General features: G+C 38.8%; 1 protein-coding gene and 1 long non-coding RNA gene across 3 annotated transcripts in view; one reads left to right on the top strand and one right to left on the bottom strand.

The window, feature by feature from the left end:
* sik2b (salt-inducible kinase 2b) overlaps window positions 1-25,870 on the top strand; it is a 67,066-nt gene that overhangs the window by 26,953 nt on the left and 14,243 nt on the right. For both annotated transcript variants that reach the window (XM_088345240.1, XM_088345241.1), the window contains exons 5-11: window positions 8,905-9,029; window positions 9,152-9,275; window positions 14,526-14,752; window positions 17,191-17,343; window positions 17,643-17,801; window positions 21,243-21,474; window positions 22,354-22,635. In XM_088345240.1, coding sequence (XP_088201366.1) covers window positions 8,905-9,029; window positions 9,152-9,275; window positions 14,526-14,752; window positions 17,191-17,343; window positions 17,643-17,801; window positions 21,243-21,474; window positions 22,354-22,635 — 1,302 coding nt within the window. The remainder of the gene's footprint in view (window positions 1-8,904; window positions 9,030-9,151; window positions 9,276-14,525; window positions 14,753-17,190; window positions 17,344-17,642; window positions 17,802-21,242; window positions 21,475-22,353; window positions 22,636-25,870) is intronic.
* On the bottom strand, window positions 14,445-21,336 carry LOC148357923 (uncharacterized). Its single transcript, XR_015851484.1, has 4 exons — window positions 21,234-21,336; window positions 18,836-19,056; window positions 14,823-15,035; window positions 14,445-14,660 (listed from the first exon to the last, which is right to left on the bottom strand). It is a non-coding gene; the product is annotated as an uncharacterized LOC148357923 (long non-coding RNA).

The following is a 25,870-nucleotide window of genomic DNA, read 5'->3' on the forward strand; positions in this document are numbered from 1 at the left end:
ACAATTTACTCAAAATCTAAAAATCATGTCTTAATAAATGCACTCGCAATATTAAAACTCGCATATGTAAATTACAAAAATATTTTTAGGTCTGCAAAATACATTTTTCACACTGGCATTTTAGTTGTAATGGTACCTGCAACCCTTTGAGACTCTTTGTAATTAAGGGCTATACAAATAAACATGACTTCTATCCATCCATTATCTGCACCGCTTACCCTCAGTAGGGTCGCGGGTGTGCTGGAGCCCATCCCAGCTATTTTCGGGCAGTGGGCAGGGGACGTGGCTTTAAACTTAAAAAGTGCTTCAATTTGGCCATGAAAAATGTGTACAAACCAAGCATTACAATTTGACTCAGAAACATTGCCCAAAGTTTGGCAGTCAATTACCTGGTTGTTGGTTGGTTGGTCTTAGGGGCACCATTTCCCATGGTGTCCCTTGAGTAAGTGCAGCCTGGTGGCGCCCATCCCTATCCAAGCCAAAATATGTTTCCGCCCGGTCTCGAACCGGGGACCTTTGGCGTGTTCAGCAAATGTGCTAACCTACTTGTCAATTAATAGGATTTGCTTCAAAAATTCTACTGTTGGTGTTTATTCTGTTAGTGATTAATGTATTGCAATTGTAGTCTTTAATTTAGAGGCTGTTATTCGTTCTACTGCTAACTGTTTATTTCTACGTGGCTTAACTATTGCAGAGATTACAATTTGACTCTAAAACATTGCCTAATGTTTGGGATTCAAGAACCTATTTGTCAATTAATATGATTTGCTCGTCTCAACAGACATCTACTGTTGTGTTGCTGTTTATTCTGGTGGTGATTATTTTATTGCTAACATAGTCAATTGAGTCTGCGATTTGTTTTACTGCTAACTGCATATTTTTAAACATTGTACCAAGATATGTTAAAGAACAAAAACATTGAAAGACAAATTACAGTTGATGTTTATTTGTCCCCAATTTTCCAAGAAGAAAAGGTCAATTTTACTGAAGCTTATTATTGTCATTTAGTGTTATTTTTTTTGGCACATTGATTCAGTCCCTTTTGTTCACTCCCCGGGTACTCAGATGGGTCCCAAGATTACAACTGGGAGATGTTATTACCCCAATTTAACGAGACACTTTTGACTCGCTGCCAAATGTCCACATCACAGATTTTCTGTGAAAAACAATGAGCAGAACATTGCTTGGCTAGTGATTAGGCAGAAGGAAAAAATACTCTCGAGGGAGGAGATGAGCAGCATTGTACGGCGTGTGCGTTCTTGCTACAATACACTCTGATGATTAGAAATACATCGGATTCGGATAGAAATGGGGGCTTTTGCTTTATTTACCCGAATGCAAAGATTATAATGTACAATTACAGCAAATTATGAACTACTCATCAATACCAAGTCCAGATTGAAGAAAAAGCTCATGAAATTGGGTGTGAAAATATGCACTACAAATATAAGTGTTTAATGTTCAAACTCAGTATTTTTAGAAAGAAATACACAAGTATATTAACCTCGTAGTTTATGCTGCAATAAATTCCCTAAACTGATGTCAAAAACAGTAACAAAATTGCAGAATGATCTGATTATCAAACATCTTTGGTGAACAGGTCAACTGAAAAAAGCGGTTTGCCATGATTGGGTATAATAGGAATTTCCACTAATTTCTATATGTTTTATGAGCAAAAATGGGTAGAAGCTGCCCGGTCTTTGAATTATTGGGCTACCAAATTGTTTAATACAACCCCTAGCAAAAAGTATAGAATCATCAATCTTAGACAAGTACTCACTCCGACATTTTATTATGTAGAACAAACTCAGATAAAAAGCATGAAAAAATAATGACGTCCATCTCCTTGGCATTCAGAAAAGCTAAAATAAATGAATAAAAAACTTGGCGGTCAGTAAATGCTACATTTATAGACGAAGCAAAGGGGAAACATGGAATCACTGCATTTTGAAGAAAAAAATATGGAATCATGAAAAAGAAGACAAAGAAACAACAATCAAAACATACCACTAGTATTTATTTGCTCCACCTTTGGCTTTTATTACAGCTTGTAGTCTCTGAGGCATGGACTTAAAGAGTGACAAAGAGTATTCTTCATCAATCTGGTGCCAACTCTCTTTGATTGCAGTTGCCAGATCATCTTTGCAGATGTGAGCCTTGCTGTGGACAATTTTGTTTTCAATTTCCACTACATGTTTTCAAATGGTTTGAGATCTGGGCTATTTGCAGGCCATGACATTGACTGGACGTGTCTATTTCCAAGGAATACTTTCACAGTTTTTGCTCTGAGGCATGATGCATTGTCATCTCAGAAAAGGAGATCATCATCCCCCAATATTTTTTCTATTGAAGGAATAACAAAATATCAATGTAAATTTGTGCATTTATTGCAGATTTGACCACAGCCATATCCCCTTTACCTTTTCCTTGTCATGCAGCCCCATATCATCAAGGACTGTGGGAATTTTTATGTTTTTTATTAGGCAGTCCTCTTTATAAATCTCACCGGGACGGCAAAAAAAAAAAAAGTTCCAGCATCATCACCTTGTCCAATGCAGATTCATGACTAATCACTGAAGATAACCTTCATCCAGTCATCCACAGTCCATGATTGCCACTTCCCAGTCTATTGCAGTCAATGATGGTTTCCTCTTAGCTTTCCTATATGATTATGCACAGTTCTGTCACATACTCCGACTCCAACTTCTTCCCATTTGCTTTTCATTTGTCTTGACATATGGCCTTTAGTTGTTGTCTTCATGCCTACTTGTCTTCCTTGGCCTACCAGTATACTTGATTTTAATAACCTTCCCATGCTGTTTATACTTTGTCCAAATCTTCAATACAGCTGACTGTGAACAGCCTACATCTTTGGCAACCAGACAAGTAGAGTTACCTTTTTCAATCAGTTTGACGATCCTGTCTTTAGTCTCAAGAGACATCTCTCTTGTTGGAGCCATGATTCTTACCAGTCCACTTAGTCGAGGAGCCCTCCAAGGCGTGATAACTGCACTGTTTTTAACTGCTGACTGACGAGCAGACTTGATCTAAGCCAGTTGCCCAATTAAGGAAAGGAAATTGACTGGGTGTGTCCTTGTTTTCTACTCAAAATGCACTGATTCTATATTTTTTCTTCTCAGAATCGAGTGATTCCATAGTTCCCTGCACTTGCTCGAAAAAAAGTACAATTTACTAAACATTACAATGTTTTTTCTTAATTTATTTTAGTGTTTCTGAATGCCAATATGTTGCAATTTAGAATGACTACGATTGTTTCATGTTTGTGATCTGATTTTATTCTACCGAATAAATGAGTGAGGGCTTGCCCAATGCTGGTGATTCCATACTTTTTGCTAGGGGTTATACTTTATTTAAGATAAAGGGCTATCAGCTCATCGTCTCCGAAACCTTCATACTAGAACATTTACACTTTTGAGACGAATGTGTAACCTTTCGTTCTCCCATGCCTTTCCTACTTTATTCAGATGAGGCGGAGTTGCCCTCTCTTTGAACGCATCGGTGAACAAATTGTTTATTATTTTAAAAAGAATAAAGGATACCACCTCATGGGCTCAGAAACACTTCAAAAATCATTCATACTTAAATATTCACACATTTGAGACAAATTTGTAGCTAACCGTTCTCTACTGCCTGTCATCTCTAAATACTTCTGAGATAGCTATTTAAAATTCATTCAGGTAACGGTCAGTAAATAAAGGTCAGTCTCATGCAAACAGCAGAACAGAGAGGCCATCAGAGACAGTGGGACGGCGCCTTTCATGTTTGCACCTCAAAAAGCATTTTCACATGGAGGCTGTTGGACTGTCTGAAGGCTTCGTATTAAGGTGGGTGGATCCCATTAGCAAAACTAAAATGACACCGGACCATAATTGATCAAATTAACTCAACATTATATCGTGAATGGGTTCTTGTTAGTCAATAGTATAAAAATCTTTATTGAATTCTAAGGATATTTCCGATACTTCTTTTAGAGGTCAGTACAGTGGGACCTCGCTACTTCGCGGTTCGACGTTCGAATTTTTCAATTTTAATGTCACCTTGCATGTGCTTGTTTGCACGGAATTTGATGATCCATTGTCTGTAGTCGTTTATCGTTTTTCATTGTTGAGGCTAATATTATGCTAATTTTCATGTGTCACCCACATTGTGCAACTTGCCTGCAGCGCGCAGAGGCTTTTTGACGTCAAACGAGCTGCTCAGTATTCTGCTCCACGAAATGGGTCACAGCTTGTGAAGTTAAATCTGCTCTGGAAATAATACAACCAAACCAAGTAACAGAAACATTTAGCTGTGTTGCATTTGCTTTTTTGAAGTAGAATGTATAAGAAATCGTCATTACTAGATGCTCTGGGTGTGGCACCTTGTTTGCACTCTTATGCTTTTATACCCCTGCTGTGGTGCATGCATGTAACATGCTCACTGAATTATATTAATACAAATGAGTTCAGATTTTCAACTTGTTTGTGTTAATGAGACTATTTTTGCAAATCATGCTTCACCCTTTGCTTTTGCACACCGATAGATACAAAGCACATAATTGATGCTATTGTGTGCTTATTATCAGCATTGATTTGAATAGGATCCCTGTGATGTTATAAAACCATGTGCTTTTTATAGCCTGTAAATGGTGGTGAATAAAATGGTTGTTTAGTTTTTATTATATAACTTCCCTTCTCATTTGAACATAATTTGCTCACATGTTTGTGATGATATTGTTTACCCATTCATTTAAAAGGGGCTGAACAAAATTATGGGACTTGAGGCCTCACATTTCTCCACACTCATGTGCTGACATAACGTCCAGCTCTGTTATGTAACGCCAACTTTCTTAATCAGTTATTTTTTTTGTACCTTTTTCTTCGAATACTGGGAAAAGCATGGCACCTGATACACACGCACTGCATCCAGAAGGGATACGGTTTTGGTGCCAACCAAAATCTTCACACAATCATTCTATTCCTTCCAGACGCTGCATGACTTTTATGAAGCTTAAAGGTGGGGTGCGTAGTTTAAGGTGTCCTTAATTGAGAAAATATTTTATTTTAAACTGTTTAAGTATGTGTTAACAATGCTGAATTGAGTTCAAATAGCCTTTACATGTTTTTTCCACCCTGCCATTTGCTTTTATCTTTGTTTTATTACCGGTGTTCCGGCTATAAAGCGAATTACACTAAAGGAGAAGGAAGTTGGGGGGTTGGGCGCAGAGTTATATTTCACGCACGTGGTTGTGGTTTTTCTTTAGTTGTAGGATAAAAAGGTAAAAGTAAGAAAAGGACTGTCTTAAATACAGTCCAAATGCCAATCCAATTCCCCCTAAAGATGAAAAAGGAAGAGTTTATTCGAGGGCATCTAAGAGTTGCACATACTTGCACGTGCAACAAAAGGAGCTGCAATGATGGTTTTGGCCAGAAGATGGTGCAGCAAGAAGAATACTTTTAAGTTACATACACGGCCTTTAAAAAAATTACACGAGGCAGACAGGAAGTTGAACATCAAATGGAGATATAGCTGTTGAAGGCCAAAATGACTGAATGTTAAATGTCACAATGAAGCCGTTAGCAACACAAGCACACTGAATAACTTTCCATTAATTGTAACTTTTTAAGAAAACCCAATCTACCACGAATGAACACAGGCATGGGGAGGCTGGTAGCTGGATTTGAACCCATTATCCCCTGAACTGTGCCGCAGACACGCTAACCAATTAGCTGCCCTGCCACCCACAATAGTAAAATATCATTTCAACCTGTGAATGGATATTAATTGAACCAAGTTTTTCATTCCTTTGTGGCCCTGCGAAATCTTTAAAAATACTTATCACAAGTGCAAGACAAAATTTCCGTTTGTGACTTCAGGCAGGACTTTAAATATTTTTATTAAATGTTTTGAATGTGTTACTTGTTAAATATGCTCGTGCGTGTTTTTGTTGTTACTGTTTGAAGTCCTGTTTGAAAACTGAAGTCTACAAGTGTGTGTGCAATGTGCATAGACATCTCCCATGTAATGGGAGTGGATAAAATCTGAGAAGTTTGCTTTCCTGACTGCCAGTTGAAGAAAAGCCTTTGATGAGCTCATGTGATGCCATGGGTGCAGGTGACCTCATTCAGGAGGCTTGTTGGTCCAGCATACAAATTTATGGCTTGTGCAGCACACTAAGTAAAGCTCACTGACAATATAGAAGTGTTACAACAGTCTTCCCATTGCTATTTTTCAAAAACCTGAATCCCTGGAGGTTTAAGATTTTTACATCTTCGAACCAGGTCATAGCATCTGCTATTCACCAAGCTCTTCACAAATTTGATAACGATCCTGATCTTTGCAATCAGATTTGCAGGATTGCAAAATCTCAAACCTGCAGGACTAAGACCAACATTATTTTATTTTATTTAAATGAATACATTACATTTTAATGAATAGGTTTGTTTTGGGGTTGGGGCTTGTAGGGATTTTGAACTGTGAGGTTTTGGCTGGTTTCCACTCCTACCTTTATATTCATTAGCTACACTTTGAAGAATATATCTTTTCAGATTGCCTTTTTTCGCCTCATTTATGGAAACATCTTTTTGGTTTCACAATCACATTTTTTACAATCCTGAATTTGTTGTTAGCTGTAGGCTAAATCTAGAACCATGAAAAATAATATTAGTTCTCCCTGCTGGTTGTAAATCTGTTTTTAATATAAACAGAATTTTAATGCACTTTTGTTTAACCGCTCCAAAACATTTTGAAGCTCTGATTTATTGTGGTGCTCTATTCTTTGTATTGGTGAATATTCAAAGGTTTGTGGGAAATGAATATTTGATGCCTACGGTAAATTTCAGATTTCTTTTCCCACATGATTTGTTAAAGTTGATAACTAAACAAAGCAGAAAGTAAATATTAAATTCATACAATTAATTAACTTTTTAAGCAGTCCAGCATTCAACAAAACAACAGCATCTCAGTCAACCTAACAAAGCTACAATTGTAGATAAATATGAGTCGCGGCCTCAGGAGGTCTTCTGATAATGTTATATAATTTAATTTCTCCTCAGTTATTACTAGCACTTTACATGGAACCTCTTTTTTCATCTATTCACGTTATGTTTGCCAACAAAGGCTTGTGATATTGAATATTAATCAAACAGATAATTTGTAATCAACTTTGTTGTTTTGGACATTACAATGGACACTGACTAGTGTTTAGAAGAAGCTAATTCATTGCCATTTAATTTAAATCAGTGGTCCCCAACCTTTTCTGTTATTGACCTATTTAATGTCTAAATTATGATCAATTATTACACCGCCTGGACCAATTATAACTGTAGTAATAAAGCAGTAGTATAATAATCTCTCTCATCTCATTAGCTGCACCGCTTATCCTCAGTACGGTCGCGGGGGTGCTGGAGCCCATCCCAGCAATCATCGGGCAGTGGGCAGGGGACACCCTGAACTGGTTGCCAGCCAATCGCAGGCACCTTATCCCCACAAGTATTTAAAGCATGTGGCTGGACACAAAAAGAAGAAACAACGCGTATTTAATAGTTACTTGATTTCTGTTTACAAGCTTCAGTAAGTCCCTCAGTCTGCCTGATATTGTCTGTTGTACATTAGACCCCTGGGAGACTATGTTTATCCATTCTGAGTTGGTGATCGTAACGCTAAATCATTATATGGTGAGGGATAGAAACCTGTGGTAATTAACTAATACGTTCAAAATATGTAATATACATGTATCTGATTTAATGACATGAATCAATATGCATGTAAAGAAAATTGATTTTTTTTTTTTTTTAACCTAGTTTTGGTCTGATGTGACTTGAATTGGTCCAATGAAGTGACAGGTGGATGCAGAAGGGGGTAGGGGGCAGATTTAAATTATAACTCATTTTATCTTCTCGGGAGTATTGTTGTGCCCTTAGAAGATTTACGTCCCTTATATTGCCGCCTTATTCTTAATAAGTGTTCCCCAATCGCCAATTGGTTACAGCCAGACTCCTTTGCAAGGGAGACGATAGATAGTATAATAATAACATTGATAATAGGCTTAAATTCACTGCATAATCAATAGACCACTAGGGACGTTAACGACAGACAAAAAAGCATTACTTTTGAACTCATCCTTGCCATTTTAAATCACGATACCAGTTGTTAGGGAATGGAAAAAACAAAGTTGTCCTGAAAGATATGAATAACACAAAAAAGCACGACAAGGGAAAAAACAATTTTTTTGTATCTGATAATGATGCGGTATTTAAAGTTTATGTTGTCATTGTAATCATCACTCAACACACTCAACTATGTGGTATCGTGTGATCATGAGATCAGATTTAATGCCTTTTCCGATGTCATCTACATCACAATTATGTTTATTAGTTAGGATTCTGCGCTCTCACTGCTGTGATCCGGGTTTGGTTTCCGTTGCTTCCATCCATTTTTTGCACCTCTTATCCTCTTTAGGGTCGCGGGGGTGCTGGAGACTTTGAATTCAATGTTGTCCGAATGTGGCAAGCATTAATTTTCAATGTTGAATCATTGCTCAAATAAGGTAATATACTACCGTAAGACCTTGTGTATAACGCACACCCAATCTATTTTGTGGTTAAAACAAATCTGCTTTATATACAGAATAAGGAGAAAAATAAGGCAACTTTCTTTTTCTGAAATAACGCAAATTTTACTTCTTTTTGCGCGGCCTCCCAGTTGCTGGACACTGATTTGAATAATCTCCCTCTCTACCCAAATTTTTTATTTTTATTAATAACTACACAAACGATCCAAAAGCCATATTTGTGTACCTTTACTGCTGTTTTGTGTTTTGCCATGTTGACATGAAATGAATCATTCAAAATTGTGACATTCTGGCTATATTGTAAAATGGTTCAACGCTCATGTGTTTTACAGACTTTGGATTTGGCAACTTCTTCCAGCCTGGTGAGCCTCTCGCCACATGGTGTGGCAGCCCCCCCTATGCTGCTCCCGAGATCTTCGAGGGCCAACAGTATGAGGGCCCACAACTGGACATCTGGGTAAGTTTTGTCCTTGAGGCTACAATTTCCCATTTCTGCTGCAATACTCGATAAGATTGCAATAGTCTTACTTTTTGCATTTTAAGATTAATTTATGTGATCTATGTTTTGGATTGTTGTAGAGTATGGGTGTGGTGCTGTATGTTTTGGTCTGTGGGGCCCTGCCTTTTGACGGACCCACGTTGCCTGTGCTTCGACAGCGAGTCTTGGAAGGAAGGTTCCGCATTCCCTACTTCATGACAGAAGGTAGGAACCCATTTCAGCTTCTGATGGGGTGAATAATACTGCCTTGTGTGACTGCAACCACAATGACCCTTAGTCATTGTAGGACAAGAAGATAGATTGATTTCCACATGTGTTTCATTGAGAATGTCAAACTGGCGCTGTTATTGGCAGGCCTAACTAGTTGGCAAGAGATAAACTGCAGAACTCGAGCTGTGTATGTAACCTGACAACAAGCAAGTGAAACATTTTGGCTGTCTCTGTCTCTGGCATGTTTAAAGTTTTCTGCAAATTTGATTGATCCCCCCCCCCCTTCTTTTTTTTTTTTTTCCAGAAAATCAAACCATAAAATATATTTTCTTTACAATCCAGATGCTGGAGTCAGTCCAAATGTGCATTATTTGGCCAATTTGAATTTTTGGGTGAGGGGACCTTGAAACAATTAACATGCACGGGATGGTGACGTCGGAGAGTGGCCTGTTCCTGAGAAGTGAGAACAAGATGTGCTGTGGTCCTTCCTCAAATCTGTTGCCTGCTCTTTTGTTGCTGGTCTCACCAGGCAGCAAAACGCTACAGTTGAAAAGTCTTTGTTTTCTTCTTGACTTCTTTTCCTGTTAAGAAAGGACTGAAATTGGTGTTAAAAAGTGATTGTCTGCTAAACCTGGTTAAATACTAGTCGGCCCAACCATAGTAGACTCAACACAAATCAAATATTTACTATAAAAGGCATTGAGTCCATCATCTTTAATGATACAGTCCAATCAAAGTGAGAAAAAAAAAATCATAAATATAATCTTTAGGTGAAATAAATTGGCTACTATTTTGCAGCAGTGCAAAGCAGGAAACGTCCGGCATATGCTCTTGAGAACATCTCATCAGTGTCAGCATTGTCTGCTACCTTTTTTACCCTTTCACAGCTGGATGTTGGCACACTGCAGAGGACACATGAGTCATGTTATCCAAGGAAACTGTCAACCCAAAGCTGGTTTTCTATTTCTGTGTGTCTGTCTCCCAATGCGGATATTTGTGGCTACAATGCACTTAAAACTAATTTTCTTTTCACTTTTCTTATTATTCTCAACATGCAGTATGATAATTGCATGTATTATAATTACAGCGTCTATATTTGAAGTTATTACATGGAGTAAAAGAGGCAATTTGATGCATTTTGCCCTCATAAATAGCTTGTAAAAGCAGCTAATGTTATGTTTAGTCACACTCAAAAGATCTTTTTTTGGCTCCAAAAAGGGAACATGTTCCTAAAATTTCAATACTTTTTATGTGCCTCATCAAATTTTAATAGTTGTGACATTTTGAGTGTTAACAAATCCCACACAATATTCCTTGATTCAAGGAAATATGACCATAATATTTTTGATTACAATGGATAGATTAATGATCCGTGACTAACCCCAAATCACTGGCCAAGTGATGAGTGGTGTTGTCTTCCAATATATAAATCTAAAAATTTGCTTCTTTTGTTTCTCAGTGAAGGATTTATGATTCAATATTATTGGGTATTACTTACAAAGGCACACCCTGTTGGTCAAGTCTATTGGTATAGTCATTAATCAAAAGAGAATCTCAGAAATGCAACAAAGATTAGCAATCCCCTATAATTGAAATTGTATTTTTAGTCCAGGAAAACAACTCAACATTGCCTAATTGCAACTGATAAAGTATCACAAATGAAGTACTTGCTCCTTGATCTGAGCCTTTTCAAACAAGAGTGCTGATTTCCTTTCACTTGATGCAATCCTACACCACTTGGAGACTCTCCATGTTAACCGGCATGCTTCTGTGCTTGAGTCATGGCCGTGCTGTAATGTCCTGGCCTGAAGCAGTGTGTCAATCAGTCAGCCAGCTAGCATCCAGCAGCGTCGCCTCGTACTTACTCCACAACCTTCTTTGGGAAGTTAAACCTTTGGAGAAACATATTCATCTTCACTTGTTACTATAAACACAGCTGTGGCAACGGGCAGAACTTGCAGAAGATCGCACAGTATTTAAGGCTAAACTGAATCTCTGGGGTGAACTAATAAGGGTATGCGAGAGTTTCTACTGTTATTTTACTTCCTGCCCGGGACAAAAGGGAAAAAACCCACAGTAAACTTGGGTTAAGATAACTCCAGCACTATATCTGCCAGAAACCTTCAAGTCGTCAGGGCACAGTGGGAAAGAAGCTTTGAGTGATTGTGCATAGACTTTCTCCTCTCTCCATATAAAATAAAACATATGCCGCAGGATCTGTTGGACTCATTCACTTGGCTGCTTCTGTGGGTCAGTCGCGCGTTGTCCTCACGCTCCAAAGTTTGATGGCCTTACTGGCAGCAGACTTGAACCACCATCCCCGAGGCGAAGGCTATGTCTGTTGTGCCAGGCTTTCATTCAAGTGATAAATCACCCTGCTGATAGGTGATGCAAAGATTTCTTTGTCTCTTTTCCCACAACGACTCTGAAATGGGGCTGGATTATATGGCCAGAAAATAAAATCTCAATTTCATCAGTCAGTCTTGACCATTAAGCCTGCGACAAAAAAAAAAAATAAAATTGATTATTAAAAGCATTGGGAATTAATTGAGGTTTAGCCTTTTCCATTTTGGTCTGTTTTGTTCTAATGATTATTATTAGTGAATTTTGGTGGGGTATTTTTGGTACTGATTGATCCGACTTCATTGTTATTCTTACGGTCTTTATACATTTAACCCCTACCCAAATATTTATGTATTTATTTGTGTATAATGTGCACTTTTTACCTAAAAAATAACTTTTTTCACCAACGGGAATTGAACATGGGTTGCCGCTGGTGAGAGCGCTGATACCTTACCACTTGACCTCACTAGTTATTGTAAAGTTCTAGACTATGAAGTGCCCCTGATTTTAAGCCGCACCAAGTCCATTTTTAAAGGAAAAAACATTTTGTACATTCATAAGCCACATGTGCCCACATTGAAACACAGGATATTTACAAAGAAAGACGGTACACTTAAAGTTTTATTAATAGACGCTAACTTAACCCCCTTAACACTCCGACTGCCCGCCAGTGGGCTTCGAGATTTTTAATAAACAAACACGTGTCCGTACAATATCACAAGTCAACGAAATACGTCATGCCACATATCATTGGAAAGCTTAAACTCTTGGGATTCAAGATATGATAACGAGTGAAGGCATCAGAGGGTGTTTGGGAAACATACGATTTCAAAATATACTCATATGGGAAACATCGCGATCAGTCTGAAACAATATACCCAAAACTATAAAGCTGGCCTAACTTTCCATTACATGCCCTGGCTGTCTTAAACTCCTTTGAATGTTGCCAAAAATGCTTCAAGGACAATCCATGGAATCCAATCGTGTAATATATTTACTACAGAACACACGACAGATGAATGGGAATCCGCCCAAAACATTTCTGCTTCGTTGGACATTGCTTCTTGTAATCTGTTTGTTTCGCCACTGTATTTACATTTACAAATAAACAGACTCGTAAAATGATTCCCAATATGGTTAGCTCGCCCCTTATATTGACACCTTTTCCATGTTGAGGGTGTGTTCATGCTAGTTTTAGTCATGCTCAAAGTGCCACGTTATATTAAACTTGTCTTTTCCTCGACACATATATTTCACCTGTCTCACTCTTACCTTTACTGCTTAGGGGCCCCTGGTGGCAGTTAGAAAAAAATGCATAATTTAGCCGCATTGCACAAGCCGCAGGGTTGAAAGCTTGTGACAAAAGTGGTGGCTTATTGTCCGGAATTTACGGTATACAAATGACAAATGAAAAGGCATTAGGTTTTATTTCATTATCACACTATTTTTAGTCACAGTTTAATAGAAGAATGTTAATTTTGTTGGGCATTTCACATGTTTCAAAGACCATAAATTCTATGAGAAATTTATTGTCATTGTAATGTGTTAGTCCATCAGCAGCGTGACTAAAATTATTGTGATAATGTGATAAAATCTACTGCTTTTTCGAATATCTATACAACTGGTACTACTGTGGTTAAGACTGGGCGCTTTCATGGCTCTCATTCATCAGTCCTAACAGAAAGTGAACAGTCATTACTCGTGCAAAAAAAAAACGGCTACCCATGTTTTCTAACTACTATAACTTAGTTGAATGCCACATTTTCGTGACTTAATGTTGTTTGATGATTTCCCAGCGTTGCTCTGAAATATTGCCGCAATGTTTCAGTGTTGGGCACGTTACTTAAAAAAAATAATTGGTTATAGTTACTTCCTCCAAAAAGTAACTGAGTCAATAACTGAATTACGCTATATCATTTTCGTCGGTGTTCTGCAGCCAAAGTAACGCATGGCTTTTGACTGTCAGTAACTGTAACCGCGTTAAGCTAAAAATTTAGATTATCCTGTTACTGAAAGAATTGTATTTTGAACTGCGTTATTCCCAACACTTTTTTAATGGATGCTCATACCCCGCTTTCCTGCATCTTAAAATTGCACCAATTAGCCAAACTAAAATAGTTAAGTATCTTCTATTATAATAATTCACAATGAATGAATAATGTTCGTGTGCAATCTTCATGTCATCAAAGTACTGTGTTTTCCACAAGGCGCACAGGATTATAAGATGCACCCCCAAAAAAATGGTCCTTTGTGAAATATTTTCACATATAAGGCACACTGGACTCCAAGGCCCATTGAATTAAAACTAGAGGCTTCATAAAATAGAAATAAATTAAAATTTAAATAAATTATTTTATAGATTATATACTAAACAGTATGATGTCCGGTTCTACCACTAAAATTAATTTAATCATAATTGGTTACTGTATGCAGCATCATTTAATTGAAACTATGCATTTCCAATTGTATCCACCATATTTTCCAGTTCAAAAAGGCTGCAATTTCAAATATCTGGCAAATGTGGAGGTTCAAGGTGCGCTTTAGACTCCAAAAAATAGGATACATCATTTTAACAGCTTTTTTTAAAGTGGCCTTTAAACATGCCAGGTTATGTTTCAATATTGAATAATGCCCAGCAGTGGTGAGAATTACTCAGAGTGCCGTGCTAGGAATACAGTTGAGGCGTTGGGGATGCAGACAGGGAATCTTAATCCTGTTAAGAATCCAGCTGTGTCTGACGTCAATCTCATCTAGCCATTAACAGAGAGGTCAGGAGATTTAATTTGTACCGCAAGGAATTTGAAAGGAGTTGAGAAAGAAAAGAATGCTTTAATTTTGAGAAAGTACATCCTAGTTAATTTGATGAAAATCCTCATTGCCGTTGATTTTGTATTTTCGCAGACTGCGAACATCTGATCCGCAGGATGTTGGTCTTGGATCCTTTGAAGCGTCTGTCTGTAGCACAGATAAAAGAGCACAAGTGGATGGCGCTAGATGTTCCTGTGCAGCGGCCGGTCCTTTACCAGCAGCCCGTACCTGCCGATGGCGAGACAGGCGTGGGTGAATACAGCGAGCAGGTTATTCGTTTGATGCACAGCCTCGGCATCGACCAGCACAAGACTATTGAGGTAAATTTAGCAGCAACATACATTTTATTTGTAAACTGTTCACGCTGGACACATTGTCCAAAAATCTCACCCAATTGTCCCATGATCATTTTAAGGTATGTCTTTAATACGTGGTGAGCTCGTCAGCCCCACGGTGCGGAGGTCCAGGGTTCAAATGCAACAACCAGCCTCCCCGTGCAGAGTTTGCATGTTTTCCCTATGCCTGCGAGCCTTTCCCCCGGGCACTCCGGTTTCCTCTCATTCCAAAGTCAATGGCAGGTTGATTGGCGGTTCCGAATTGTCCCTAGGTATGAAAGGGTGAGTGAATGGTTGTAACCAATCTCAGGGTGCCCTGTGACTGGCTGGCAACCTGTTGTGTCCCCTGTCCTCTGCCCTAAGTTTGCTGGGATATGGGCTCCAGCACCACCCCGACCCTACTGAGGAAAAAGTGGCGCAGAGGATGGACGGATGTTTTTAATATGTTCATTTATTTTAACCTTTGACATTAAAAAGCAGTAGATTGTTTTTCACACAAAACTTCTCCAGAATAAAAATACATTTAAAAATCGTGCTTGTTTGAAATCGGCCGCGGCAAACTTTACCAACTAATCTAATGGTTGGTATGAAATATAATTTAACCAAGAATCCTTAAAATGAGCTAAATCAACAAATATATCTGGCAGATTTTCTGAATTTTGTTTTTCCTCAGATCAGAAAAATGTTCTTTAAAATTAGCTCTTTTAGAGTTGTTGAAAAAACTCGGGTTGAAACCGGGTTGAAAAAAAATGCCATCAAAAATGTACTATTTCCTTTTGTAAAGAAAAAGTACTCATGAGAACAATAATTAACCTGTCGAGCTGCTCAATAAAAAAAGAGCATCCTGGAGGCAGAATCTGACTCTATATCCCAAGTCTTATGACACAGTCAATATAGAAGATCAAACAAGTAACATAATAATGTAACTGTTTACTGTTGTCACAAGATGGAAACCCATGACAGGCCTTTGATTTCAGACACAGGCAGAAAACCTCTCAGTAGACCAGTACCCACTTTACAGTACTGCAAAGGTCTCACAATTGGGTAATGAAAGAATTTTGCTTCTGGCTTGGATGCAACTGGAAAAAAGGAATAACAGGTTATTGCTGGGCCATTAGCTCAAATGTTTTTCTTGTTGCTCAAGTAGCATACACTATGGAGCGCTGCAGGACTTGTACTCCAATCTCGCAGCCTCACTTAAGTTTTGATCCCTTCCTTTTTTCGATTGTACCAAAGTAGACTCTTGTTTTTTCCATTTCCCTGTTGAACAGACAAGGAACTATCTTGCTATGACTGAGGTTCAGTTGACTGTCATTTTGGTTGTGAATATTGTTTCAAAACATAGTGCGTGCAGAGTTTTTTTGTAAAAATGTAAAAAAAAAATAATAATACTGCAAATGATAATGATACAGATGCATTTACATTTAGCTATGTGACATGGCCATAGATTTTCCCTCAGAATCAAGTGGTCATAATTTGTTCTCCATCCTATTTCAAAAAAGCAAATCTTTGACATCTTTTAAATCTACAAACATTCCTCTTAAAAGTCTTCATGTCATTCGTCATTTTTTTCGTAAATTGCGCAGATTACGCTTGCAAATAAATCCAGTAAATGGTAGAAGGCAGACGTCACACTCGCATGTGTATTCTGATTGGCTATGAGATGAGGAAAAAATGGTGCTGACATTTCTTCTTACCATACTTGAAGGTAGAAAAGTGCTGCAGTGCTCTTGCTGCTAGGTTTGGAAACAGGATGTTTCACTCTAATGCGTTAAACAAGGAAATTATATCTTCCAGCCAGATGTACTCATGAAAAGAGCCATACCTGGTGAGAGGGTGCTGGACGAGAGTGTAAGACAATGTGTGCAGAGATTCGCCCAGCCCTAAAGTCCACCCAATCAAATAGTTTTGTGTGCTTGACTGGTGTTTTCAGGTGTTAACAGTATGCTCTGATGGTTTTCTTCATAAAGTGTCAACAGTGGACATATTTTGTTTAATGAGCTTTCATAGAGACCTACATCCAAAATAGGCTCTGTTGGTGTAACACCGTGACTGTAAACTGTGGTTGGGACTCGTCCCTATATATTCTGGACCGAACCATAGCTCTATTGTGTTGCTTTGGCTTTGCATTTAATAAACTACAGTATGAACGAGAAAGATAAAATTTGCATGGCCTTTATTTTATCTCCGAGCCAGATGTACTCTTGATAAGAGCCATACCTCGCTCAAGAGCCATAAAGTTTCCGAGCCCTGAAATATAGTAAATGATGAGGCCATAACATTTCAGGTCAAATTTCAATAGGAATCAGATCATGGCGTTCAAACAAGTGAACTTATATTGACCTGATCTTGACTGATTTCCTAAGAGAGGGAGGTTAGCAGTTGTCACAGTGACGTAATTGTATGTTATATATCTCCTCTAGTCCCTCCAGAACAAAAGCTACAACCACTTTGCCGCCATCTACTACCTGCTGGTGGAGCGTCTCAAGGCCCACCGCTGCAGTTTTCCGGTAGAGCAGAGGCTGGATGCGCGTCAACGCCGGCCCAGCACCATCGCCGAGCAGACAGTCGCCAAGGTAGCAAAGGGCCTTATGAATAATCCATGGATGACATTCTCAACCCTCTGATCAAAGCCCCTTTTTCACACATGCACCCAGCAGAAGACTGACCCGTTCATTTATCTGCTCCACCTGCTTGTCTTCAAAGCTTTGATCTTTATAACATTGTTACTCATATTCTTGTCTCCTAACCCACGTTATTGCACGTAAAATTCTGAAATCAAACTCATTCATTTTTCTGGGTGTCATTAGTCTTAGAGAGGTGACAGCTGTGATTTGAAGAAAGACACATAACACCCTTTCACTTCTCTGTGCAGACGACAAGCAGTTCAGCCCAGGTGGGCCTGATCCCCCAGGGGGTCCGTCTGTTGCGATCCCCCGCCGTTTCCCAAGCACCCTCTGATGCCTTCACCTTCACTCAGCCCACGTGCGCCCTGGAGCAGAATTTCATGGCTGAGGATGTCAACACGCCCAAAGTAGGTCCCAAAAAAAAGGGATATTGAGATCAGAATTTGGGTTTTTGGACCAATTAGAATAATCTGTTTAAAGGGCTGGGACTATTTGTCTGGTAGTCACCAATTATTGAAACGTTTAGTCAAAATAATCATATAACAATTGATTTAATAAAATTATGTGCATTTAGTGAAGTATATTAATTGGTCAACTGCAAAGTCTGTAACAAAAGATTCTCAACAGTTTGAAATAACGGTTTTAACAACTTACGTTTCTTGTTTTGAATGTTATAACAACCCACGTTTGTACTTTGGACTGCATGCATTTAAATTCAAATTGTTTTATAGGCACAGTCAGCCATTTCGCTTTAGCTCTTTTGTATAATGAAATATCTGCGTAAAAAAGTACAATGCATGTCATCAAAACCGTATTGGCTTGAAAGTTATTTGAATTCTACCAAGGCAATTCGGGCTTAGTTTCGTTCAACTATCTGACGTGCTTTGTCTTTAAATGTTCCTACACAATTGAGGTACTGCCATGATATGCAAGGTCCACTTTGCAAACTTTGAAAGTTGTGTTTTTATTTGCCAAATCCAGGCTAAAATGCTCTAAAACTTAAAAGTTTTGGTACGCGTACTTGATGTTGACGCCACTTTTTCTGTATGTTATCACTCAATACAGAGATGATATTGTGCATGATTAACTTTGCAGGGATTATAATCAGATAAGATGCCTGACATTGCTGCAAAAACATGTCTGGCAACAATAGAATTCATTCTTCGATTACTAGTGATTTTTGTCGACAACGTAGACTAATCGTTGCAGCCTTAACTCTTAGTAATGAGACTTATTGATCAGTTGCTAAATATTAGCCGTCTGAATAGGAGCTTATTTTGATTTATATGTGTGTTTACAAAACCCAAACATCAGCAATTTTGTGATTTTCATCCGAATGTTTACTACTTGCAAGTAAAAATTTTGTTCATTCTGTCAGGTTTTAGTGGCCGGTACACGCGTGTTTTCAGAACTCGCGTGTTTTGCACACATGTTCCCTTACCTCAAATGACAGCCCGATCACATCTGGCTTTGGTCATGGAAAATGCAGTTATTACAGTCATTATGGTGCTGCCAAAGAATGTCCAGAAACATTATCCTGATGCGCTCTGACAGTGATTCGTTTTGATAAGCTCACTCCCTGTGAGCCAAAAGAGCGCACGCACGAGCAGCCGTGCACGTCCCGCTCCTTTGAGGGCTCCCGCATTGGCTTGCTTCGTCAACCTGCCAGAGTTCAGATGATTTGTCCTGTTATGTAAGCTCCAAGCTAGCGCAAACATCAGACAGGACAGCTGCCCGTCCTGCATACTCTCTGTATCAGACGCACTCATAGCTTTAACACGCAGGCGTGTACCCGACACACACATAGACTTTTTTTCCTGTTTATCTGTGACAGGCAGTGACATTTTTCCTGCTGGCCTGTGGTGAGCTGGCAGACTGTTCGAGTCTCACTGCCTCACACACTTTTAGAGCAAAACGCACACATTTGGTCCCATTTATCACTTTCCAAAATTTATTTTACAACACACGCAATCACATTTTAGCGGCTTTGCCAGGAAAAAAAAAATAAAGATGTGTGTGTTTAGTAGTGCAGGTCTGGGAGACGGTGGTGTGTGTTTGTTATCCGCGTGAATGGAACGCAGTTATGTAAGCTGTCCTGTGATGATGTGACCAAATGTGTTGCCGAGTGAACACACATGGACAGGAAGCTGCAACGCTCTACCACTTATGAGAACACTTTCTTTAAACTTTTTTTATTGACATACCATTAAGCCAAATTCAGTTATTCTTTACCTGCGTCACTTTTCTCACTCTTTTTCTCATCAGCCGTGCCTCAGCGATGGTGTCCCCCGTTTCTTTTGTGTCTGTTCATGGGGTTTGTGTGTGCGTGACTATTGAGATACAGCATTCAAATCTGAGTCTACTAGTGAAACAAAAGGAAAAATTGGGCCCTCTTGCTGTCTATACCGTTGGTTATCAAACAGGGGTACTTGAACGCCTTTCAAGGGCTACTTGAGAGTTTAAAATCATTCTTTAAAAGCAGCATCAAGCCTAAATCACATCAAATTGCTTCCCTTCTATTAAAACTGCAAATAATCATGTTCCTTTGGCAGATAATTTTATTTAAAAAAATGTTTTTGTTATTCGACTACATTTTTAGTTCTGTTTTTTGAATGTTTTTATTAAAATGTAAATGAAATAAAATGAAATGATCTGGTCCCATTTATCACTTTCACCCGGTAACAAGCAATGACTTCCCGAAGCGCTTTACAATGTGCTCCACATTTCCCAATAGCGGCCTTGCAGCCATGTAAGGCGCTAACCTTCTTATTGGGGGTATTAGGGGTCAGTGTCTTACCCAAGGACACTTCAACATGTAACACGGACGAGCCGGGATTCGAACTGGGATCCCTTGATCCCAAGACGAGCGCTCTACCTCCTGAGCTACTGCCGCCCTGTATAATAATTCTTCTCATTTTAAGTATTATTTTTTTGTATTGAATACAATTTATTAAACTTTTCTACAAAAGAAATCCTTAAAGAAGCAATATTGTTAGAAAATTTTGTTATTTTGTTTGTTTTGTTTTTCTCTATTTATTTTACGTTACAGCACTACAATTTAAAAATTGAAATATTTCATCAATACAGTAAAAATAAGATTTAAAATAAGAAAAAAAAATCTGCAAATTTGTAATTAGGAAAAAAATATTTCCTAATTAAATATTTGGAGAAACTGGTTTATCCTGACAAAAGCTTTCCTGTTGCTCGATCAATGTAAACCCAAAGTTTCCAAAATAGAACGCTAAAAATTGGGTTACATTGATTATTAATCCTCTAATTTACCATTTACTTATTTTTGAGGATTGTTGACTGGCAGATTTCAAAATAAAAAACTAAACCAGAGTTTTCCACCAGGCGTATCTCTCATCTTGTTGGTTAATTGCTTTGCAAATATGTCATTTAAAATGTTGTTTCAAAAAACATACATGGATAGGCTATGTGAAGTGGTTCAGTGTGTATAATTTAAATAAAGTAGTTGTATAGCCATTATAACAAGAAATCTCAAAGAGCTGTACAGCCTACCATTGCACAACCCCCTGATATAAAACTCACATGAAGGCAAGGAAAAACTCAAAAACAGACATCATCAACATGAAATATAGGCAACAACCGAATGTCCGGTTGACAGCTTTCTGAGGTCAACAGCTTTCATAAACCAATAAATATTAGTGTGTTTTAAGCTTCCACTGAGGTTGCAGATAGAATCTCAGAAGGCAGAGCATTAGACTAGATCAACAGGTCTGACTTTTGGAAAAGATCGCTCATATACCAATTTGTATGTGTTTTTCCACACTTGTCTGTTTGAATAATGAATGAAATAACACATGTATATTGTGCACCTTTTTAAGGTAAACGGCTGCCTGCTGGACCCCCTGCCTCCCATCACTGTGCTCCGCAAGTCCTCCACTTCATCTCCTAGCAACATGATGGAGATGTCGATTGACGAGGGCATAGAGACCGAAGAGCCTGACACGGAGGAGGATGCGCCCCACATGTCTCTTGCTTATCTAACGGCTCGTTTCGGCCAGAGGCGGCACACCCTCTCCGAGGTCACAAACCAACCGGGAGTGTCCAACCAGGGTAGGGTGTTATTTTCTCAGTCAATTCATCATCATGGAGAAAACAGAAAGTTAAAAGATGCAAATCAATGCAAAAAAGCACGATGAGGCAAACAACTCTCTGGTGTATCTGGTGACGAATCCGACGTTAAAGAACTGTAATTAAATACATTGTAAATTTTATGTTGACATTGTGTTCATCGTAGAGGTAAGATATTAGGCCTGAGAGCCAACCGGGCCCACAATTTGGGTTGGGTCGGGCCTTAAATGTCAACCAATAGTTTGGGTTTGGGCCTATTTTTTTGTTATTATTTCACTGCTTATTTTTTTGTTATCCATAAGTTATTTGTTCTACGGCTTGTTTGTTCTTCCGTTTTTCTTTTTTTTTAATTATTCACTCGTCATTTGTTATGTGTTTCTGTTTCTTTGTGGAGGATTTGCGCAGTACAGTATGCACACCTGTCTGAACTGTCGGACACAGAGAAGCGTGGTGTGTAGTTGGCCCAAATCACCCTTCTTCCTCCCATGTCCTCACAAATAAAATGTGAAAATTTTGGTTCGCTTCAGGCGCTCTCTCTCAAATCAAGTTCATTTGTTGGGCCCGGGCTAGACCGGACTTTAATACTCGCGGGTCAGGTCAGGTCAGGCTGGATTTTTTTAAGGCTGATTTTACCTCAAGTTCATAGTTAATCAAAGCCACACCTATTAAACTAAGCTTTGTTGTTTACAATGCTTATTTTGAGTTGAGAAAAACTGACACAAATCGCAATACCGATTTTTGATCAAACATTAGGGGTGCACGTTTTACATGGGTGCGCGTTATACACTTACACTTAATAATTCATTGGCACCTCTTTTATGATATGTCAGACTTTCCTGAAGTTTCCATTTTTATGACCAGGAAAACTCTTCGCTCTGGGCCACAACCCTTCTATGGGCAGCGTGGACTCCGACATGGGCTACGACATGGGCTCCATGCAGAGCGACCTAGGCCTGCTTGAGGACTCCCCGTCACTCACCACCAACAGCCCAGCCCCCGGCATGCCCCCCACGTCCTTCCTGAGGGCCCGGCCCGCCAACCCGGCAATGGCTGCCTTGACCTCGCAGCACAGGGACACCCACAACCGCTCGCCCATCAGCTTCCGAGAAGGACGGCGCGCCTCTGACACGTCGCTCACGCAAGGTCGGTATCTGGAAATCTTTTATGCTGGTGACGTGCGTGACAAAGGCGAGCTCAGACATATTGAGACAGATTGCCTTACAGATATTGTGTCCTGGTGTGGAAGGAGACAAGTTTGACTGAGAATAGATGGTGTCATAACATACAGTTGTACCGTGTTTTACGATCAACCCATTTTACAAATGTTTCGGTATCTGAAGTTCGCATCCGACTAAAATCTACCTACACAATCAGTTTTTTATTATCCGGAGTCAGTGACGACTACCACTAAAGGTATGTGCCAGCTGTGCCCTGCCTTGTTTATAAGCTAGGTGTGACCTTTGCAACCCCCCTGACTTACACTGACAAATGGTTTAGCCCGTTAAATCATTGGTTGCACCCACCACGGATCAAAACACTTCCACCATTGCAATATTATTTATGTTTCAAGGCCATGGGTCCTGCGAAAAGAGGAGATAAAATTAAAGTAAGGGTTCTACTTTCGATCGAAAAGGAGAAACATAAATGCAAAATATGAAAGTGGGAGGTGAGGGAATACGAGTGAAGCTCTTGTGACAAGAAAACCCTAAAATCTGCAACAGTGGCAATTGGTATCACTGTTATATCAAGCCAGAGAACATCAATAAATTAATATATAGAAAAGGTTTTTATGAATTTGATATGAGAAAAAGGGCTCCCTGAGAACACGATCAAGTTATTGACAGCAGAAATCAAGAAAGCGTTTTCCTGCCTGGAAAAAAACTGGGCTTTTGTCACAAAAAGACATCCCGATAACGCCAATGGCAAACGGTCAATAGAGATGTTCGATGAATACTTTCTAAAACATTTAAAAACATTCCAAGATCTTGACAGAAACAACAATTGCTGGATCGCTATTTCTTGCGTCCAGCGACCAAACCGGTATAGTGAATGGAAAAGTGTGACAAAACATTTGATTGATTTTTAAAAATCTATAATTTTCATTTGTTTGTTGTAGTTTTTTAACTGTTCTTGGCTAATAAAGCTTTGTACTGTACACTAACTATCTTTGGCATTCCTTTAGACATTTCTTATTTTATATATACAACGTGGTATATTTTTGAACATGGACTGAACACGAGTGTACCTACAGGGCAGTTGATTTAATGGGGATGTGGTTGCATATGATGATCTTTGAACCAATTAATCTCGTTTCAATTCATTTCAATTAGAAAAAGTGTTTAAATTAACAATGTTTTCATTACACAATGTCACTACATTTGTAAGTAGAGCTACCACTTTATTTTGAGCCTTTTTGACAAACAGGAGGATCATCCTTAATACACCCCTGGTACAGCTGCTACTTCACACTTTTACCTGCACATACAGTGCACCCACCCGCAAGGCATATATTGCATATGTGCACATACCAGCAGATTATAAAGAACCTCGTTCTCACACTCTTGTTCACACCCCATCCCATTTTCTAACCCTCCCTCTCTATCAAGTCCTCTACTGAGGCCCTCTGATGACTGTGATTCACATAGTGAATCACTGACTTTTATTAGAAAGATTCAGCCCACATATGTCCCCATTTTCTATCATTCCTTGTACAGTCAGCCTTATTCCCCCCTGCACCCACCTCTTTCGCTAAGCCCGTCTTACTTTTCCGTCTACCTCTTATTTTTGTTTGCATCTCTGCAATACATAATTGGACGTGAAATACTTAAGAGTGGACAATATTGGATCGTGAAAGACGAACATGATCATGAGTTTGAAAACACAGATTATTAGATGGTCTATGGCAGTATTTCTCAACATGTGCAGAGCTTGTTTGGTGCTGCGGGAAAATATCCAATTTAAACTAAATAGGGATGAAACAATATATATTTGTTAGCAGAAATTGTGACACTGTCAAGTAAATATATTTTTTAGTGAGCGCATGAAGTAGTAGAGGAAATGTTTTTTTTGCAACATTTTAGTTATTAAATAATATTTTAACTGTTCATGGGAATATTTTAATTTGTGAATAGACTGATCAGTTTACAAATAAATAAATAAAATTGTTCTTTTTGCAGAAAATGTTACTCATATTAAATAAATTGGTTTCACTGGCAGATTATTCTAAATGTATAGTTTGTATATACAGTATGTCATTGTAGGAAAGAACTATAGAGGAGCTTGAAAAAACAGTAAAAAAATTAGTGTGTTACTCAATTAGATTAAAAATATTCAACAAAATTATTTACTATTCATCCTAGCTACAATTGATGTTAATTTAGGCTACATTACACATTTTCTTGACAATTTCACAACAAGGTGGAAATGAGAATTCATTTTGATGGGTCTTGTGGTTGGAGACGTCAATAAAAAAAGAAATCTGTGCCTTGACTCTCAAACGTTTAAACTAACAAATTGTAAATATTGTTATTTAGTATAATGTTTACATTTATAAAGATTTAGTTTTATTTATGATTTTTTTGCCAGATGTATTTTGCACTATTATGATTATTTTAATGGGCGGCACGGCGGCACAGTGGTTAGCACGTGCGTGACACAGATCTGAGGTCATTAGTTCAAATCCAGCTACCAGCCTTCCTGTGTGGAGTTTGCATGTTCTCCCTGTGCTTGCGTGGGTTTCCTCCGGGCACTCCGGTTTCCTTCCACATTCCAAACACATACATGTCAGGTCAATTGACCGGTTCAAAATTGTCCCTAGGTGTGAATGATTGAGTGAGTTGTCTGTCTCTGTGTGCCCTGCGACTGTTCAGGGTGTCCCCTGCCCACTGCCCGCAGATAGCTGGGATGGGCTCCAGCACCCCCGCGACCGTACTGAGGATAAGCAGCGCAGCTAATTGATAGATGGATGGATGGCTATTTTATAAACAACTTGTTCAGAAAGAGCATTTTTCTTTAACTGTTTTTAAGGGGGGAATTGTGATGCAATATTTTTTCACAGCCCTACTGTAGATGATGGATAACTATGTTAGAAACTGGTAGAATCCAAGAGGAGACAGTAGTTTAAGGCCAAATAAGGATCCAAACGATTTGGAACAACTTCATGAATTTTCTCGTGCTGCACCTAATTCTACACCAATATTTAATTTACACCTTAAGCCTCTTGCTGCCAACAGAAGAAAAAACCTTGGTGGGCTATCCGAGTAGAGAATTCTAAACATCCACTCTCCTAATTCCTGGTCTTGGCCCATACGTTCTAAGCGCCATGCACTTCAACCAAGCTCAATGTATAATTACTGCTTGACAGCATTTGTTTTTGCAA

The sequence above is a fragment of the Urocampus carinirostris genome, chromosome 10 (genome assembly GCF_059441175.1).
Source record: "Urocampus carinirostris isolate Australia breed hairy pipefish chromosome 10, RoL_Ucar_1.0, whole genome shotgun sequence".
In the NCBI taxonomy this organism is placed as follows: Eukaryota; Metazoa; Chordata; class Actinopteri; order Syngnathiformes; family Syngnathidae; genus Urocampus; species Urocampus carinirostris.